A 21,473-nucleotide genomic window follows, 5' to 3' on the forward strand; every position below is an offset into this window, starting at 1 on the left:
TGTAGTTTTATACTAGTCTAATAATAATCCAAATAATAATTGATGCGAGATTGTTGATTTTAGCGATGTGTGCCGACAAGACGGGTACCGGTGCCTATGCCGGTAGCGAGACCTTCACAAAAAAGAAGGAGAAATGGGTGTGTTCTGCCGGTTGAGGGAGTCGGCTGTCGGGGTACCGGCATAGAGAGCAAAGCTTCATAAAAAGTTCAGTTTAGATCCCGAGTCAAAGATGGCAAAATTGATGGTGGAAATGATCAGGTGGTGGACGAGGTGTTGGTGCAGGTGGTTGAATGATGGATTGATGATGGTGAGCACGGAGGGAGAATGGAGGTAAATGTGGTTAAGGGTTGTTGTTTGCAGGTACGGTGCAATGATGACGAAGGAGATACGAGTGTTGCTGCTGGTGTTTTTCGGGTTGTATTTATGGAGGTGAACGAATGGAGGTAAGTTGATGGTGAATGTGATGAAATGCAGGGGAGGTGTTGATGAATGGAAATGGCGGAAATGGTGATTGGTGGTAATTGATGACAGACGATTGTTGTTGTCTTGTTGTTGCTGGTTGTAGACGGAGGTCGAGTATGGTGATTGGAGTGGAGATGGCAGTACTCGGGTTTTGATGGTGGGAGATGAAATGGTCAGGTGCAGGGATGTTGTGATGATGGTGTGACGGGGATGATGAAGTGATGACGGAGTTGGACGGTGGTTGTCGAGGCTGCAAGTGCGAAATGGAGGTGACATGGTGATGGTGATGAAATGTCGGGATGGTAGGGATGCACTTTTGAACAATTGAAGGTCAAAGGTTGACCTTCATTCCCCTTTTCTTTTGTCTTGTAGCTAGCTTTGACCCGCTTCATTTGTTTACCTCTCAATTTTCAGTCTTTATTCCTACAAAAATTGAAATAATAAAGAGCAGTGCCAAATTCTTTAATAATAACAATTATTCGCAATAATATTAATAATATTAATTATTTATAATTAAATAGTAAAATGAGCTATTAATCGATTAGAGCACACAAAATCGAGTCGGAATAAAGTATAAATGAAGGGTAAAAGCTACCAAAATACTACTTATCAACAGGTAAGATTAGATCTTGGACATTCATCTCTAATATAATCTAGTGGCTGAGATTTCCAAGCACAAACTCACAACTCACCATAAGAAACAAAACTTACAAGAACCTAACTCTATATTCCTTGTATAGTTTGGATCAAGGCTCAAGGCAACGGAACAAAGAACTTACTAAATATTTTGTTCTGTGCTGTCAAAACAAGATTATTCCCTATATACTAAGTATCAGGATCATAACGACATTGTTGCATTAATGTATGTAGATGATGTTCTTCTCACTGGCACAAGTAATTCTGAAACTTCGCTCGAAAGTTAAACAAGGATTAGACTCAGCCTTTTCTATGAAAGATTTTGGATATATAAGATATTTTCTTGGTTTAGAATTATCAATAAATGATAAAGAAAAGAATATATTAGATATACTCAAAGACATGATGATGGAAAACCGTGCTACTACTACCTTTCCAATGCCCAGGGGACTAAAGCTATCAATTGATGAAAGGTGCGTGACTTGTTGGAACAGCCTGAACGGTACAGGAGACTAATAGGTCGATTACTGTATTTGAACTCCTTTAGGCTAGTTAAATCATATTCCGTGCAGCATTTAAGTCAATTTATTTGCCAACGTAGACTTCCTCATCTTCACGCAGCTATATATGCTCAAATATCTCAGTGGGATTGTTAACACATGTCTTTTCTATCCTGCCAATTCTGATTTGTCTCTGTCAGTCTTTACTTATGCGGATTGGAGACAATGTGCTTATTCATGCAATCCCTTAAGTGGTAATTGTGTATTTCTTGGCCAATCTTTTATTTCATGGAAAACCAAAAAGTAGAAAACTGTGAGCAAGAGCATCCGAGTACAGGAGTATGTCTTACACAAACTCTGAGTTAGTTTGGTGGGACAACATTCTTCATGACATGAGGATCAATCCCAAGCCTATACCTTTGTCCTATGGTAATAGAGGTGCGGAACATATTGATCAGAATCCTGATTTCCACAAGAGAACGAAACATTTAAATATTGACTGTCATTACGTAAGGGATAAACATGAAGAAGGATTTTTTGGTAATAAAACATGTAAGATCAGGGGTACAATTGGCTGATCTGATGACCAAAGCCTTTGGTGCTGATCAACACAAGTTTCTTGCATCCAAGCGTGGTTTAATTTTCATTCCACATCAAGCTTGAAAGGGCGATATTGGACAGTTCAATTGTTCAGCTTATCAGTAAACTCGGTCCAACAACAAAGCTCAGTCTATATTGGACAAGTTAGTTAAGGTTAAGACGGTTTGTTAGGGTTAGTTATTAAGGACTTAGTTATGTGCTACAAATTGAAGAAAAACCTCTCCTTGTAACATGACTACTTCAGATTATCAAATTTACAAATTAATTAACATCAAATTTCTTACTTACAATCAAACTACATCTCAATAGTTTAATAATCTTCCTTAATCTCATTTAAAATTAATCGTATATGCTGACTGTAATAATCAAATCGACTCAACTTCATTAAAATATATAAACACGTAATCCCGAATTTTTTTGGCAAATTGGAGTTAATTAGCAAAATAATTAGGAAATTGGGGTTCCTTTGAAACTATTTTGCCCAATGGTGTCCATGTCATCACTTTTATTTTTTTTCCAATTTTTTGTCAAAGTCGCTAAGTTTCTTAGCGGCTTTGTCTCCTTGTCATTTTTTTAGATGATAGATGCCATAAGTTTATGAAAAATAGAGAAATAAGAAAGCCGCTAACTTTCTTAGCGGCTTCAGTGGTTGTTCATTTCTAGAATATGCTACCATCAGTGTTTGAAGGTGACGGTTTTTGAAAAAAAAAAAAAGTGAATAGTGAAGCCTCTAGGTTTCTTAGCGGCTTCACTATTCATAATTTTTTTTTTGGCTTACTATAAAAACTGGAAAAAAATTAAAAATTGATAATGTGGACACCATTGGGCAAAATAGTTTCAAAGGAACCTCAACTCCCTAATTATTTTGCTAATCAACACCTATTTGCCAAAAAATTCCGTAATCCATGCTATTACATAACAATTGTAAATGAAATTAGCTCAAATAGTTGACCAACATACCAAAAGTTTTGGAAGTGCCCCTCGGCCCTCGAAGTATATCGTTTTACACGTGAGTTGATAAATTTTCTTAACTTTTGCCCTTAACAAAATTTCTTTGAGGATGATGGAGGGTGAAAATGACGCCTAAAAAGATTTGTTTTGGGACAACTACTTTCACAAAGTTGGGTATTGAAAGTTTTTTCAATGTTACTGTTATAATTCTATGTCGTGTAAAGTTATAATTGAGTACTGTCATTAGTTTCATATTATTGAAAAAAAAGGTTGGGATTTTCTACCTGATATCCTTTTGTTTTTACGATTTCTACGTAGTACCTTTAAATTTTGTAAATTGTTCATAAAATACCCTAATTAATAAAATTTGAGTTTTCTAACAGTTAAATTTAGTAAAGGAAATATATTTAAGATTGAGTAAACAAAATTTGTGATAATAATTTGACAGATTTTTGGCAAAAACTCAATAAAAAGTGCATAAACGGAACAAGGACATTTAAAAAGGGTAAATTAGAGTATTTTGGATATTTTCAAAAAGTTTTCGTTAAGTTTAGGGATATCAATGATGTTCATAACGGTAAGATAAGTTAATATTATTTATAATCAGAACCTACTTTTTCTTTTTTGACAAAATAAACCAAGCAGATGAGGGGTACCACGTAGAATTTTATAAAAGTGGTCGGGTACCCGGTAGAAAATAACCGATTAAACTTTGAGTGACCATATCTCTTGATCATGAGTTCCCAACTCTGCAAACTTCTTTTTTTCAAATCGTAGTTGTCGGAAAGATGATTGACTTGAAAAAAATCGTCACTTTCTGAACTCGTAAACACGAGTTATGCTCTCTTAAAGTCTTCCCGTTTAAAAAATTGGGTATTCCGTGTAAAGCGTCAAATCTCTGGTATACCGCGTGAATTTTACGTTTTGAAATGTTAAAAAATGTTTTGGGAGACCATGTAGCTTAGTAGCTAGCGTCTATTCTTTTTGTTCAAATAAACGCACTTATGTCGCGGGTGAAAAATAAAACCCCAATTTTATAGTTAAGAGTAAGAGAACTATTATCAATTGTGCTAACTCTTGTTCTCGCTTAGTAGCTAGCATCTGCCGAGGCTATTAGCTAGAGAAATAGAATGATTCCAGGACTCACGTCGCTAATGATACGTCACACATTTGGAACCCTATTTTCATAAATCCACTTGGTTTAGTAAAATACATTACCGTGGCATTAGTTAGAGAGATGTAGATATTAATACAGTGCATCCATCATCCATTTATTTCTTATGATCATGACTATTTAAATTGGCATCTCAACAGAATAAACTCCATCTATTAGATTTACTTTGTATAATTAATCTTTCGAAGTATCTTAAGCGAATAAACCTTATCGATTATATTCATATCGTCTTAAGCCTCTGTCATGGTCAATTATTTACATTTTCCTTATTTAAGTGTATCAGTCATTTATTTGTGTTTTTGTTTTAAATTAAGGCAATTTGTTTTTTTTTTCCCCTCATGTGCAAGTTGATTTTTCTCCTTTATTATGAGTATTTTGGAAAGCATACCATTTCTTCATTATTAGGTCTTTATGCCAAAAATAAATGTAAAGAACCAATACGAGCAATAGAATTATCCGTTCCTTTGTAAAAATATTACTCCTACTAACTAGTGGCCATACTCAACGGAAAGGGGTGAAACACAACAATCATCAAACCAATGCTTAGACGACTGGTAAATGACCTCAAGCATTCAATCTAACCTGGCCATCATACTGACCTGAAGGTCGTCACTAACTTTGATACGACTTTGATTTGCAAACTGACCCGAAGGTCGTTACAACCGCTGATACGATTTCGATCGCCTCATCACTAATTCAGGATGGATCATCATATGATTAAGCAACTGCCAACTCTAGACATTATATTGTAAGGATTATATGATAAATTGACACAAACGTATTATACCGAACTCTACATGAACCAACGATATTGTAATTGTATCTTACTGTCAGAGTATCGTTTTACATAAGATTGTATCTAACTATCTGAGATAACATATTTTCAAAGGGTCATTAAATATTGGGCGGAGGCCGCGCGAACGCATGCCTCCACTAGAACAAATTATGATGTAGACTCTCCCATATTGGGGAGATCTTAGACATGTGCCTCTCCGTAGTGCAATGGAGATCACAAACCTAGGCTATGAGCCTTCTTGATCGCCCATTAACCCCATCCAGGTAAGTAGTTTGTTAGTTGTTCGTGGCTCATTATTTATACCTACCTCTGCTTTATACATTGTTTATTTTGTTGATGTGGGATTCTGTCCTAACTCGTGTATTAGTAATGAACGTTGGTAAGGAATGATACAAACATGCTTTGCTCTATGCCTCTGATGCTAGAAAAACCTATTGAAACCCTGAATAAATTCAAAGCGCAAATTAACTCGGAAGATATGAACCCATTGTTTGAGGTATGAAATTATCAAAACTTGCAAGGCTGCTTGAGATTTGACACCCTTCTGGGGTGGCTTTTTTGTAATATTTTCGATGTATTCTCTTCGTTCCGTTCATTTATTCATTTTATATTATTAGGAAAAATATTTAATAAAAGATAAGCAAATGATTAATTAGGACGAAAGTAATATAGGTTAACATTACATTGGCTAATATATTACAATTTGTCTTGTAACTTGTTTGCTAAGAACTTAAGGAGGGATTAGTCTACAAAATTGATAGTCTTTTTTTCCCTGAAATCTTATTATGATTTAGGTTTGATATTTGTATCTTGTGATATGGGATACTCAATTTCACATAAAATTTCGAGTAACAATGTGATTTCACTATTTAACGAGCTCAAGGGGCTTAATCACTCCACGAAATAGGAAAAGTTTAATTCGAATGAAAATAGATGATTTTCCACGAAATACGCAAAACCTACGCATCATTGAAATATGTGTTTTTTGATGCACTGAAATTATAACTGAAATGTTGGATCTCCCTACAAAGGGTAACCCTCCAAAAATAAACGTATGCTACTTATGAGCAGTGAGCACACGGTATTCTTTAGTAAAAGGCAAAAGAATAGTTCGCTTTGTGCTCACTGCGTAGCTGCGTGAAGAATACATGGTTACATGGCACTTTTTTTATACTGGGTTTCTAGCTTGTGTCTTATGTATTCTCTAATGTGGGACTCGTTGTTGTAGCGGAGGTGTCCCGTTATCCAAATAGTTAATTGATAAGGCGATAAGAACAATAAATAACGATTGTAAATAAAGTTGACACAAAGATTTACGTGGTTCATCAGTAAAATAACTGGCTACGTCCACCCTGCGAGGAGATCAAATTTCACTATAGTGGAGAAAATAGTACAGCAGTAGACCGGTACACACGCACTCAATATGAGCCAAAAATATACCCTATTCTACCAACAAATTTAGTAGTCTCAAAGGAACAAAAGAGACTACCCTAATAAGACGAAGGATAAATAATCTTGAGGCCTAATAAGATCTGAACAAACTCCTCCGATCTTCAAAAACAGACGAACACCAATAATAGAGCACGCAACAAACTGAGTTTTCTTCTTCAGAAGGAACCTCACAAATCGACCCTCTTGATTGTGCTCTCAAATCTCTCTCTTAATTAACCTAGAATAAAACTTGGACCTATATTTATTCCACCCAAAATAAAATATCTAGACTAATAAGAAATAAACCAATAAGAAATTATTAAGTAATTTCCTAATCCAAGACAACTAACAAAACCCACGAAAACAAAGTATCTTCAGTCCGTTTTTCTTAAGACCATTGCTTTTGGTCTGAAATAAGACGGGTAACATGTCATCATTTTACAATAAAATGTTGTTATTTTTTGATAACATGTTACCATTATTGTTCACATCATTTTCAGGGTAAAAAATGACACCTCTAGTCATAACATTTTGTGAATTCATTGGTTACATTTTCTTAAAAAATGGCAACATTTTATCCGTCTGACAAATAAGACCAAAAGTGTCGGTCTGAAACAAGAATTTGTGAAGTATCTTACGTTAAAAGTCAAACGCAAAATACACTGCAACAAACAATGCCTATTAAAAAATAGCAAGAGATCCCACCACTTGCTCTTCTAAACAAAAAGGCATAGTAATCACTCCCGTGGAAACAAACATGCACACATGTACCTAAATTAGTGCCTGTCAACAGGAATATGTGCGATCCGCATGAGTTACGGCAATCCCCTTTGTCTTTGCTTCTAATTAATTTGTTACTTGTCTTAGCTTAATCCGTCTTCGACACAAATTCAAGGCACAAATTCCTAATAAATCTCCACCTTGACTTGAATTATCCAAACAATGAACCAAATCCAATCAGTTTCAATGGAGTCGATCTTCAAGTCACTATCTGTCCCGATAGTCTCCACTTTGACTTGAACACAACTCACAAAGAGGACAAACGAACTAAGTGTGCAACAAATGTGACCAATATACGAAATACTCAATGTAACAAGCTGAAACTACCAATTGTACTAAGTACCCAACATATCTTCATACCAACATGAAGGCCAAATGTAGCAAACTCCAAATAGGGCAAAAGCTACCAAACGCCAACACAAATGTATGAGATATCAAATGTCACTATGATGGAACGGTGTACCAAATCAACACACACAAGACTTCAAAACAAAATCTACTCCAAAGTAGCATGGCCAAATGTACCGTCGTACCAAACTGTCCCAAAAAGAACACAAACGCCATGAACAAAACAAATGTCTCACTTAAGTATACTAGGTGTCATGACCACCAGAAATATTCCTACACCAAGGCAACAAAACTCAAGTCGAAACCAAACAAAACAAACATTCTAAGTGAGCACAAATTACCTCTATCAAAGATACAAATTGTTAGACTAGATTGTCCAACCCAAAAGCTCCAAAGAATAAACTCCTGTCGAAGTTTCAAATGACTCCTTACGAGGTCCCAAACGGCTCTCTTTCAAGGGCCATAACAGCTCCATCTGGAGCCCTAAACCGCCCCACCTCTTGGGGCGCAGACCGCCTCATTAAGGCGAAGAGACAAAAGTAGATAGCTTGTCTTGAGAACCATGTAGCTTGACCTGTACCGGAATAGACTCCACCTTACTGTCAACACTACCATTCTCACTAAAGCTATCCAAACCCGAATTATCCAAAATATCACCAAGTGACCCAAGTGACCCAAACTGGATGTGCTAGCTTCAAAGTATCGTTCACATATCCAAGTTGCATATGCCCCAACTTAGACTCAAGAGAGACATAAGAACGATTACCTGATGCTCCAACAGTCAGCACAGTACCTTGAAGGACATAAACAGTTCCTTCCTTAACACCCCTCCAAGTAATAGAAGAACCCTTACCAACGCATAACGATCCACAATCACCTTGAAAACTGTAGCCCTGATCAACTAACATCCCAAGTGATACAAGATTTCTCTTCAAACGTGGAACATGCCTAACACCTTCTAGGAAGACAACAACACCATCATATGTCCTAACCCGAATAGTCCCAACTCCAAGCACCTCACAGATAGACCCGTCACCCATGGCAACATTAACCCCATGTGAAGCTTCATAAGAAGTAAATCATTCCCTAAAAGGACACATATGATAAACGCATCCCGTATCCAAAATCCAACTATCCGAAGAACGTGGAACAACATCAACAACGAGAGCATAATCATCCTCAAAATCATATTTGGCAACCTTTTGTGCAACAGCAGAAACACCAGCTTCCTTCAACTTAGGACACTGATTTTTCCAATGACTGGGTTCCTTGCAGTAATTTTAGACATTCTTACGAGGACCGTTAGACTTGGCTTTACCCTTGCTAGAACCCTCCGAATTAACAACAAGCCCCACAGGACTACTGTCTACAACACCACCCGACGGTACTCCGCGCAAATCCCTAGTGTGAAGCGCTGACCTTACCTCCTCTAAGGTCAAAGAATCTTTACCACCAACAAAAGACTTCACAAAGGTCTCAAACGAATTTGGCAAAGAAACTAACAAAATTAAGGCGGCATCCTCATCATCTACCTTAACATCTAAATTACGAAGGTCAAGTAAAATAGAGTTAAGACGGTCTAGATGGTCCTTGGGAGACGTACCTTCTTGCATACGAAGACTAAACAAACGCTGCTTAAGAAGCAGCGTGTTGGTTAGAGTCTTTGTCATATACAAAGATTCTAACTTCAACCACAAACCTATAGCAGTTTCCTCATCGGCAACCTCAACCATAATATGATCAGATAAACATAACAGAATTAAAGAATGAGCCTTCTCCTCCAAGACTACCTTTGCATCTGTCTTTGCTGCCTTTGCTGCATCAGACGAATTACCTGCTGAATTTGCCTTTGAGATAACAGACCAGACGCCTTGTTGTCTAAGCAAAGCTCTCATCTTTAACTGCCACAGTCCAAAACTATTTCTCCCAGTGAACTTTTCAACATTCAAAACATTCGTTCCCGACATCTTTTCACCTGAAAATCAAGAAACTCAAATAACGCCTAAAAGGCAACTAACGCGAAAGCGGATCCCAAATCAGAACCAATTAGCTCTGGTGTCAATTGTTGTAGCGGAGGCGTCCCGTTACCCAAATAGTTAATTGATAAGACGATAAGAACAATAAAATACCGAATGTAAATAAAGTTGACACAAAGATTTACGTGGTTCACCAATAAAATAACTGGCTACGTCCACCCTACGAGGAGATCAACTTTCACTATAGTGGAGAAAATAGTACAACAATAGACCAGTACACACGTGCTCAATATGAGCCAAAAGTATACCGTATTCTACCAACAAATATAGTAGTCTCAAAGGAATAAAAGAGACTACCCCAATAAGACGAAGGACAAATAATCTTGAGGTCTAACAAGATCTGAACAAACTCCTCCGATCTTCAAAGACAGACGAACACAAATAATAGAGCCCGGAACAAACTGAGTTTTCTTCTTCAGAAAGAACCTCACAAATCGACTCTCTTGATTGTGCTCTCAAATCTCTCTCTTAATTGACCTAGAATAAAACTTGGATCTTTATATAATTATTCCACCCAAAATAAAATATCTAGACTAATAAGAAATAAACCAATAGGAAATTATTAAGTAATTTCCTAATCCGAGACAACTAACAAAACCCACGAAAACAAAGTATCTTACGTTAAAAGTCAAACGCAAGATACAGTGCAACAAACAATGCCTATTAAAAAACAAAGCGTCTTGCTTGTAACGGACACTATCCGTCACAACTCACAAGCTTACGACGAATAATTGCCCTCTCACAATAAGGCGAGTGGGAGGGCAAGTGGGGAGAAAATGGAACATTATATGAATAGTGTCACTTGCATATTGTGAGAGAGACATTATCCGTCTTCAACTTATGACAGATAGTGTCAGTCTTCAATAAGAATTTGTGATTAAATTGTAGCAAGAGGTCCCACCACTTGCTCTTCTAAACAAAAAGGCATAGTAATCAGTTAATCACTCCCGTGGAAACAAACACGCACACATGTACGTAAATTAGTGTCTGCTGTGCGATCCGCATGAGTCACAGCAATCCCCTTTGTCTTTGCTTCTAACTAATTTGTTACTTGTCTTAGCTTAATCCGTCTTCGACACAAATTCCTAACACTCGTTTTGCTAGATCTGAAGACCAACTTAAAACCACAACTCCACTCACTAACGCATTGATTTTTCAACAACCAGTATTTATATTTCACTTCTAAACTTAAAATTCAATAATTTAACCGTAAATAGTATTTATATTTTACTTCTAAACTTAACATTCAATAAATCAATAATTCAATAATTCGATAATTAGGACATAATTGCTAATTTAAAAATATGAGTAAGAAAATTATACATTGATTCAGTTTTCCTTGACAACAAAGGTGCGATACGATGTGTATTGATTTTCATACAATAATACTCGTACATTCCTGTCACTGATTGACAATAATCATAGAACAAGAAAATAGCTTGACATTAGACACGATATTTTTTTATGAGCTATGACACATTTCCGTTTGTATACGTTTGCCTTAATATTGACATATGTTGAAGCAAATTTTGTCATAATTGGAGCGAAAATCGGAGGCGATCTCAAACACATGAAACTGACTATAATACCCAAAAACGGTTGAATCAGCACTGATAATGGCTGACTGACTAAAGACCGAACACAAAGACCCAATTAATAATTACTCCGTAATTAATAATTATAATTAAAAACTATTATAAGTTTAAATAATACAAAATGAAACAATTTATACTCAATGTTGTAGAGAGGCCGCGCGAACGCAGGCCTCCACTAGAACAAATTATGATGTAGACTCTCCCAAATTGAGGAGATCTTAGACATGTGCCTCTCCGTAGTGCAATGGAGGTCACAAACCTAGGCTATGAGCCTTCTTGATTGCAAATTAACCCCATCCAGGTAAGTAGTTTGTTCAATGTTAGTGGCTCGTTATTTATACCTACCTCCACTTTATACAAGTTTATTTTATCGATGTGGGATTATGCCCTAACTCGTGTCCTACGAACAATACCAGCATGCTTTGCTCTATTATGCACTATTATTGCTGGAAAAACCTACTGAAATCATTCATTCATTCAAAGTGCAGTTAATTTGGAAGATATGAAATCATTTTTTGAGGTTTCTTGACGTTTGACACCTTTCTCGAGTGTTTTTTTTCCTCAATGTCGGTGAACTTCCATTGTCCCGTTTATTTATTTATCTCTTATATTATCTGTAACAAATATTTAAATCAAAAGTAAATAAATAATTAGGAGGGATATAGGTTATCGTTACATTTGGCAAATATTAAGTTTATAACAACTGCCTTTGTAACCGCTAGCGCTATATATTTTTGTCTACCGGAAAGAAAATGAAAGCAGAATTTAAAATTCTCAATAGACTTTAACAGGAGCAGATGTTATATCATAATAATCTCGTACTAAACCCTAATATTCCTAATATCAACAACTATAACTACATACAAACATACGATGCATTTACCTTAATAGTGTCATGGTCTGAAACTTTTTTTTTTCTGTATTGGAGCGAAAAGTTGATCCCAACCAAAACCCCTTAAATTGACTTAAGATGTGAAAAATATTTTTCTTTGTATTGGAGCGGAAAGTTGATCAAATCAAAAACCCTTAAATTGACTTAAAATAGTTGTGAAAGGTCTTAAATCTTAAACTAAACACATAATTCACAGAAACCATAGAACCAATGATTATTAATGTAATGTTATTGTTCTTCATACGTTATAAAGGCCGAGAGGACATTTTCCATATGGTTAAGGGACGCAATAAGAACAGAATTAACTATTTTCCTGTGAGGATTATTGACAGAATTAGCAGAAATCAAAGTTCACTTAAATTGGGTAGAGGCCGCGCGAACGTAGGCCTTCACTAGAACAAATTATGATGTAGACTCTCCCATATTGAGGAGATCTTAGACATGTGCCTGTCCTTAGTGCAATGGAGATCACAAGCCTAGGCTATGAGTCTTCTTGATCACCCATTAACCCCATCCAGGTAAGTAGTTTGCTAGAGGTTCATAGCGATTTATTTATACCTACGTACCTATGCTTTATGCAAGTTTTTTCTCGATGTGGGATTTTGCCTTAACTCGTGTATTAGGAATGTATGTTGCTTAAGGAATGATACCAACATGCTTTCCTCTATGCCTCTATTGCTTGAATAACCTACTGAAACCATGAATAAATTTCAAGTGCAAATAAATTCTGAAGATATGAAATCATTGTTTGAGGTATGAAATTATCAAAACTCTTCCGTTAACGATTATCATTATTTCACAATATTTATTTACTTGTAGAGTAGTAGAGGTGTGAATATGTGACTCCTGATAACGTAAATATTTCGTGGGAGTTACGACTATAAAAATAAGTATCGATATGACCTTAGGGCAATATATGGGTGGACAAAAATAAGTTAACATTGATGTTTTAGACACGAGCGAACTCAAATCAAGCCCGACAATTTTTTATTGGAACTATTTAGAAAATCTATAATGGAAAAGAAGTTGCAAAAGTTATGTTTATCTAGGTACTGTTTGGCCAAGTTTATGTGAAAGAGTTTTTACTTTTTGGAATGAGTTTTTTCATAAACTACTTTTTGAAAAAATTGTACTTTTGTTTGGCCTAACTTTTGAAAAAATAGTTTATTGACAAATTGATGTGTTTGGCCTACTCCCAATTTTCCAGCTTCTTAGTTTTTTTTTTTTTTTTGTTTCATTTTACCTAACATTATTAATAATATCATCTTTTGAATAAGAAAACTTACGTTAAAAGAATCACGATTTTGGTAGAGTTGCATACTTGATGGAAATTGTTGATGCATACTTGATATTCGGGTATGAAACATAAAAAATCCGTTTTCTCAAGAATACAAGTTACATACAAAACATGCACACATTAGACATACAAACATGCACACCTTTTATCATCTTTTGATTTGTGTGGTTTACAGCATACAAACATGCACACATGAGATCATCATCATCATCCCCTTACTCCATACATATTATAAAAGCATCATTCACTTAGAACATGTAAAAATAGACTTTTGTCCCATAAACCTTTATAATTCATTTTAGAGTTCAGTAATGTTAACACCCATGTTGTCAGACAAGCAAAACTGTAATGACTTAGTTTTGTCCCATAAACCTTTGTTTTAGCATTCTCTATATATAACATCATTTCATTTCACTTTTCTGTCAACTAACACTTCAATCTTCTCGTCTAAACTATAATACATAACATTCCAGCAATCTACTTTAGAAATATCGTTTCCTGGTCACCCGAGAATGCTACTAAAGCGTATATCAGCGCTCTCAAAATGATATGGTACGCATTCATTCTCGTGTATTGTTTACCAATTGATCAATTAGCGAGATCTATATGAGAGTCTCACATGTAAAATCAACCTAGACAGGTTAACCGGGTTGATCTCACATGTAAGACTGCGTAGTTGTATGAGACGACTCAAAGTAACCTTTTAACAGGGAAGAAAAGAGAAGGAATAAAAAAGTGCAGAATTCACATCAGTTATAGCAGCAGGAAACAATGCACAACGGTAGTAGCCTGTGCCGAAAAGTTAAACATAAACAACATTCTATCATATGACCCTTGGCATAACAAAACAAATACCACTATTTTCTAATTCCCTAATTTACCGATTCAACTTATCATAAAACTAGAAATGAATCCACAAATATTATCCTCAGATCCCAACACTAATGTAAATTGTAAATTGTAAATCTCTTCCTTATAATTTGATCTCCAACTTAATAAATAATACTCCTTTCTCCCAATCATTTGTTTAACTTTTTTATTCTTTGTGAGGAGTATTTAAATTAAAGGTAAACAAATGATTAGGAGGGAGGGAATACTACAAGATCAAAATCATAAGCAAAATACATCACAATAATTAATTTTGGATAACTCTAGACAATTGTGTCACAAATCCATTAAAATTGATAATCTCAGAATGCTTGAGATTAGTAAAAGCAAGTAGCATAATAGAGTGATCACTACTACAAATCCAGGCAACTACAACGCCCCTTTAACAACGATTATTCACGAAAATCACAATAGACGTTGTAGAATGTATGGCGCGAATTTTACTAAAATCAATTACAACGGGTATGGTTATAAAAACCGTTGTTATTCGTTTTATCAACGGGTCACACATGCACAACCGTTGTTAATAATTTGGCGCAAAATTGGCGCAAAGTTAGTGAAAAGTAATCACAACGGTTATTTTTGAAACCCGTTGTTAAAACTTATTTATCAACGGGTGTTTTCTACAACCGTTGTTAAAACATATTTCACAACGGTTGTTGTTTAATAACCGTTGTCAATACCTTCCATACTATAAACCACACAAACACAAGTCTCTGTGACCACAAAACACAAACCAAAGCAATGACCAAACACAAACACAAAACACACACTTTCTCATCGTCTCTTTCTCTCTTTCTCATCGTCGCTTTATCTTCTCGCCGTCACTGTTGATTTCATCGTCTCTTTACGTACGTTCTGTAATTATCAGGTTTGTTTCATCGTCATTATTTTATTTTTCTAATTATTTCATTTCCGTGTATGTGTTTTTATCGACCATTAGGTTCCGTTCAAAGATCTCGCTAATTATTTCATTTCCATGTATGTGTTTCTAATTATTTCATTTCCATCTTCTTTGGCGTCCTTGAGACGGATCGAGCATAGTAAGAGTCTTAAGGATGATATATCATTCATTTTGTTGGAGTTTGGAGTTTGTTTTGAAAGATTAAGGAGAGGGTTAATTTATTTGGAGTTTGTTTTAGCAGTTAGGGTTTGGAGAATATATTGAGATAATGGAAATGCATGTTAGTTGAGATAATGCAATGTATTTATACTAAGCAATGTGTGGGTTGAGTTGTTTTTTAATTAATATATATGTTAGGAAGTTGTGCCATAATCAACATCATCATATCTCTCAATCTTCGCTTCAAATCTTATTCGATGAGTGATGGCAAGTAATAATCTGGATCTTGATGATGACTGATAGATCTATGGAGTTGAAAAAATGGAAGCAAATCAAACAAGCATAACTCAACACTTTCAAAATGATCATTTCATTTAATTTTAAACCAAATACATTACAGCAATTATCAGAAATCAAAAGATGTATAATAAGCCGGAACAACCCCGGTTAAGCGTAAAAAACGCTTCTCAACCTGCCACCAATCACGCCACTCTGGTATACCGCTAACTTCCGGGTCATTGGCTTCATATTTTGCAATAACAGATTGAATATATGCAAGGACACGACTTGCATGTGGAGATAAGGTTGGAAGAGTACAACTCAACATATCTCGGGTCGGCCAGGTTGCGAGTAAATGTGCCGACGAGGGTATGAAGATGATGATGATGATGAGGCTTTGTTGACAAGCCGGACTGCTTCACGCCTCTTAATCCAATAATTCCGTTGATGTTCAAGGGATGCTTTGATTAATGGGTGTTGATCGGCGGGAAGCCCGGCGAGAACCTTCCCATCATCTTCAATCGTTTGTGTAAGCCATTCTTCGTTGTTGATAAAATTAGGGTTCATTGCTATATTGTTTCAATTAATGAATGTTAGTAAGGGATGCTTTAATATTTATAGCTAGTCACATTTATAAGTTTTTTCAAAACCGTTGGTAATTAATTTAAGGGATATTCTGCATGCATCGGAATTCAAACGGGCCGTAATTATACATGCATCTAGTAATATTTAATTTTTTTTTTTTTTTTTTTAAGAAAAAACAACAACGGTTATTTACAAACAACCCGTTGTCGTTATATATAACAACGGTTTTGTATATTAAAACCCGTTGTTATAACTTTCCCCCCAAAATTGAGTCACACTTTCCACAACGGGTTTTTATACTTAAAACCGTTGTTAATATTTTTAACAACGGTTTCCTTAAGAAAACCAACCGTTGTTAAAACCTTTTACAACGGACGCTTTAACAACGTCCGCTTTTTTATATAACAACGGTTTTTGACCGTTGTTATAGCCTGTATCTGTAGTAGTGTGAGGGAAGATTAGGATATTGAAAATAAACAATACAAATTAATCTAAAACGATGAAAGGATTAGATGAATACCTGATAGCATATTGCTTGATATGACAATCAAAGAAAATTTTTAAAGTTCAAAGACGGAGAGTATAGAACAGGAGAATAGAAGGAACGTTGGTTTGTTGATAAAATGATGGCGGTAAAAAAAAAGCACTGTATTGGCGCCGTAATCCAAAGAGTTTTCGTGAGAAGTTGAAGCAGAAGCATCAAACCAGTTTGGTGCTTCTGTTTTTAATGGGTTTTTTTTAGCTTTTGATTTTTAAAAAGTAATTTTTTATCTCCCTAAATTGTAGGATTTGGCCCAACTTCTCCTTTTACAATTAAAAAAACACTTAGGAAGCTTGGCCAAACAGGCCCCTAAACTATGATTCTGAATTCCGTTAATTGAGCAACCGTTGTCAACCTTTAATAAGGAGAGTGCTAGATGGTTTACTTTTACAACGGTCCCATATTTCACTATTTTGTCTACAATACTCCCTCCATTATTTTATATATGTCATTCTCACATTTCGAGATAGTTACTTCTTTCTTCAATATCTCTCAAAATATATAAGTTAATAGTATGAGATGTATACTCTTTTGAAAGCAAATTTTATGACGAATCTAATGATATAATTTTCATAATTTTTTCTAGAGTATATTTTTATATAATTGAAAGTCAAAGACTTACCTCGTAAAACGAAAACGACATATATAAAATAATAGAGGGAGTAGTTTTTAACCGTTGTTCCTATTATTTGGCATGATGCTCAATTTCATATACTATAAGATTTAGGGTAACAAGTTGATTTCACTATTATCGAGCTTAAGGGGGTTAATTACTCCACGAAACTTGTAGAGTTTAATTCGAATGAAAAGGATGATTTGTTTTTTAATGTAGGGAACAATAAATACGCAAGACCTACACATCATTGAAATATGAATGTTTTTGTACACGCTGAAATTATAACTAAAATGTTGGATTTCCCTACAAAAGCTAATCCTCCAAAAATAAACGTATGCTACTTATGAGCAGCGAGTACACGGTATTCTTTAGTAAAAGGCGAAAGAATAGTTCGGTTTGTGCTCACTGCATAGCTGCGTGAGAAATACAAGGTTACATGCCACTTTTTTATATGAGTAAATTAAAAATTACTCCCTTTTAAAATCTTATTTTCTAAAATTACTCCCTTATATATTTTTTGCTAAAATTACTCCCTTAATATACACTTTTATCAAAAATTGATTCAAAACTCCAATTTAGGTAACTTATTACGTCTGTTTTTGAACTTATTCTCCATTGTTATACGTTTCAAACTATAAATTGGCTAAGAAACAAACGAAGTAAGTTCATAAAATGACGGAATAAGTAACTTAAGTTGATGTTTTGAAACAATTTTCGATAAAAGTGCATTTTATGGAAGTAATTTTAGGAAAAAATTATATAAGGGGGTAATTTTAAAAAACTGAATTTTAAAAGAGGGTAATTTTTAATTTACTCTTCTTATATTGTGGTTCTAGCTTGTAGCTCATGTGTTCTCCAATGTGGGACTCGTTTTGTTAGAGGTGAACGCCAACTTAAAACCACAACTCCACTAAATGATTCATTGATTTTTCATTAACCAGTACTTATATTTTACTTCTTACCTTAAATTCAGTAATTAACCGTACATAGTGGATAACTAATATAGATTCTGTGCTACTGCACGGTATTTGTAGAGGGTTGTATTAGAGAAAGTTGTAATTAAAATGTTGTCATTAACTTTTTTTTTTACATTTAATAAATCTACTATTCATTAACTCATTTTTATATTTAAAATGTCGTGAAATGTATTTATTAATGATTTTATTTTGTAAACTTCTCAACTTATTTTAATGATTTTTTATTTTCACGAATCTAATAATATCAATTATATTTTTGTTTTATAGACTAAAAATATACGTCAAATCATTTTCTAACAAAGATTAGCAATTTGTATTTAAACTTTTATTTTATGCTAATTAAAAAATTGTTTTAATTGATATAAAGTTATATTTTAATGAAAAGTTAATAGTTTAATGTTCATTTGTTTCTTTATTTAAGTAATGAAGTTTGGAAGGAATTTTTTTTTATTTAAGTAAATGGAGATAGGAAGCGAACCTTTTGAGAATCTCATACTCCGTATATGGTAAATAATATGACTATAAATATTGTAATTCCGTTTGTTTTATTTAAGTATATGGTAAATAGTATTTATGGTATAGAATTAATTAGGAGATAATATTGTATCTTAGGTGCAAAACTTAGGCGGAAAAATTCTAACTTGATAATCTTTTTTTTTTTTGAAGAAAAATGCCTAAAGGCATTACTCAATTAATAAACGATCAAAAGTAACAGCAGCGTTAACAAAAGGTGGAAGACCATCCTCCCATACAACCTTTCCTACGACTCGTGGAACATAATGAGCTAAACCATGTGTGACACAGTTATTGACTCGACTTACATAGAACCAAACAACAGACTCAAAATTGAAACTAAAAGTAATAATATCATCTAACAGTTGATGAAACATGCATCGTCCCAGCTGCTTGTCACGAATAGCCTCTATCACCGGCAAACAATCACTTTCAATCTCCACCTTGCGGATTCCACGTGCAGCTGCTTCTTCAAGGTCGTCCAAGATCGCGGTAGCTTCTGCAAACTGAACCTCCCAGCTCTGATTCCGTCCAATCGACACACCCCACAACACTTCGCCACTACTATCCCGGCATACAATGCCCGTGCCCACTCCTTCTCCCTCTTTTACTCCTGCATCTACATTTATTTTGACGAAACCCACACGCGCCGGTCTCCACCCCGAATCCTCCTCCCCCCGAGCACTCCCCCGTTTGCGAAACGACCCCTCTTACTGCATTCCCACATCCCCTATACCTTCCATAGCAACGTCCCTCGCCCTTCTCACCACATCCTCCAGAGCCACCTTCGCATTATTAAAAACTACCTTGTTGCGGTGTTCCCAGATAGCCCAACATCCTATCATTAACATCGCTCCCTCCTCCATACCCAAATTTCTCCAACACCCCTCCACCCATTCTTTCACATCCCCACCCATCCCGTCGGTCATCTCTCCCAAACCCAAGCCATCCCAAATCCATTTAGCCACCCCACAATCCCGGAATAAATGAAGACTCGACTCAATATTTGAATGACAAAAAGAACAGAGAGAGTACTCACCTCCAACTCGGGCAGCAATGTTGGCTCTTGTTGCGAGTGCTTCACTACACAGTTGCCAGAAGAAGAGCTTCACACGGGGCCAAACCGAAAATTTCCAGAGCCGATTCCACAACCATTTCCCTCTAGCCCAGTCCGAACCACCAGCCATATCCCCCCAACTCCCCAACCAACATCTTATATGCACTCTGGACCGTATACAACCCATCCTTTTCGAGCCCCCAATACCAGATATCAGGAGGTTTATCTGGACTTATTCGGATATCTTGGATTCGCTGCACTTCGAAGGGAAGGAAAATATGATTCAATTTGTCCCCCATCCCACTCAGCTAAATTCGGCATCATCAGCTCGTCAACCGTCAAATTCTCCAAACCGTGTGGGCAAGGCGAAATAATACGGCCTGAACTCGTATTAGTAAGCCACGAGTGACCCCACACACTCGTCGTAAGTCCATTCTCTATAAGTCTCCTCATTCCGCGCTCCAATACCTCTCTCGCTTCCAAAATGCCTCGCCAAGTATAGCTAGGATTATGGCCTAATTCGGCTGTCATAAAATCATCATTTGGGAAGTATTTCGCTTTCATTAGCCGGGTCCATAAGCTGGTCGGGTTAGTTAATAATCGCCACGACTGCTTACCAAGAAGAGCAAGGTTGAACTGTCTAAAATCTCGGAATCCCATTCCCCCTACACCCTTAGGCCGCGCCATCCTCCTCCATGACACCCAATGAATACCTCGCTTATTCTCGTCGTGACCCCACCAGAAGCGTGCTACAATAGCTCTTAGCTCATCACAAAAATTTGCCGGAATTTTAAAAACAATCATCACATAGGTAGGGAGTGAATTGGCCACAACCTTTATAAGAACCTCCTTACCAGCCCTAGACAAAAATTTTCCGCGCCAACCTTGTAATCTTTTGCTAAGTTTGTCTCTAATAATATCAGTAAGCACCTTCTTTGACCGACCCACTACCGTCGGGAGTCCGAGGTAGCGAGCGTGCTCCCCAACCTCCACCACGCCTAATCTAGCCGCCACGGCACCCCTTTGGCCCCTAGTGACCCCTCTACTAAAAACAACAGTCGTTTTCTCCAAACTTACCAATTGCATAGAAGCAGCTTCGTATCATCTCAAAATATTGTTCACAACATCAGCTTCCTGTAACGTTGCCCTCACAAAAAATATGCTATCATCGGCAAAGAGGAGATGGGATATAGCCGGTGCCGCAGCAGATACACGAATCCCATGCAGCGTTTGGTGTTCAACAGCCCTACGTAACATATTCGACAAAGCCTCAGCACAAAGGAGAAACAAATACGGAGATAACGGATCGCCTTGTCGCAATCCTCGACTAGGCCGAAATTCAGTCGAGGGGGACCCATTGATCAGGACAGAAAAGGTGACGGTTGTAACACAGGCCATAACACGTTGGATCCAACCCGTATCGAACCCCATCGTTACCAAAACCCTCCGTAGAAAG

At 36.1% G+C, this 21,473-nt stretch overlaps 1 protein-coding gene and 5 non-coding genes across 6 annotated transcripts; all 6 read right to left on the reverse strand.

Moving 5' to 3' along the window:
* Positions 1-5,228: 5,228 nt before the first annotated feature.
* On the reverse strand, positions 5,229-5,390 carry LOC141604245 (U1 spliceosomal RNA). The gene has a single exon (XR_012525959.1). It is a non-coding gene; the product is annotated as a U1 spliceosomal RNA (small nuclear RNA).
* A 746-nt stretch (positions 5,391-6,136) lies between these two features.
* LOC141604283 (U5 spliceosomal RNA) lies at positions 6,137-6,254 on the reverse strand. Its single transcript, XR_012525989.1, has one exon. It is a non-coding gene; the product is annotated as a U5 spliceosomal RNA (small nuclear RNA).
* Positions 6,255-11,457: 5,203 nt separating this feature from the next.
* LOC141604257 (U1 spliceosomal RNA) lies at positions 11,458-11,618 on the reverse strand. The gene has a single exon (XR_012525970.1). It is a non-coding gene; the product is annotated as a U1 spliceosomal RNA (small nuclear RNA).
* A 948-nt stretch (positions 11,619-12,566) lies between these two features.
* On the reverse strand, positions 12,567-12,727 carry LOC141604263 (U1 spliceosomal RNA). The gene has a single exon (XR_012525976.1). It is a non-coding gene; the product is annotated as a U1 spliceosomal RNA (small nuclear RNA).
* A 5,040-nt stretch (positions 12,728-17,767) lies between these two features.
* On the reverse strand, positions 17,768-17,886 carry LOC141604286 (U5 spliceosomal RNA). The gene has a single exon (XR_012525992.1). It is a non-coding gene; the product is annotated as a U5 spliceosomal RNA (small nuclear RNA).
* A 1,244-nt stretch (positions 17,887-19,130) lies between these two features.
* LOC141600857 (uncharacterized) lies at positions 19,131-20,147 on the reverse strand. Its single transcript, XM_074421114.1, has 2 exons — positions 19,697-20,147; positions 19,131-19,579 (listed from the first exon to the last, which is right to left on the reverse strand). The coding sequence occupies exons 1-2, from the start codon at positions 20,145-20,147 to the stop codon at positions 19,131-19,133; spliced, it is 900 nt and encodes a 299-aa protein (XP_074277215.1).
* Between the last annotated feature and the right edge of the window lie 1,326 nt (positions 20,148-21,473).

This window comes from Silene latifolia, chromosome 9 (assembly GCF_048544455.1).
Source record: "Silene latifolia isolate original U9 population chromosome 9, ASM4854445v1, whole genome shotgun sequence".
NCBI classification, from domain to species: domain Eukaryota; kingdom Viridiplantae; phylum Streptophyta; class Magnoliopsida; order Caryophyllales; family Caryophyllaceae; genus Silene; species Silene latifolia.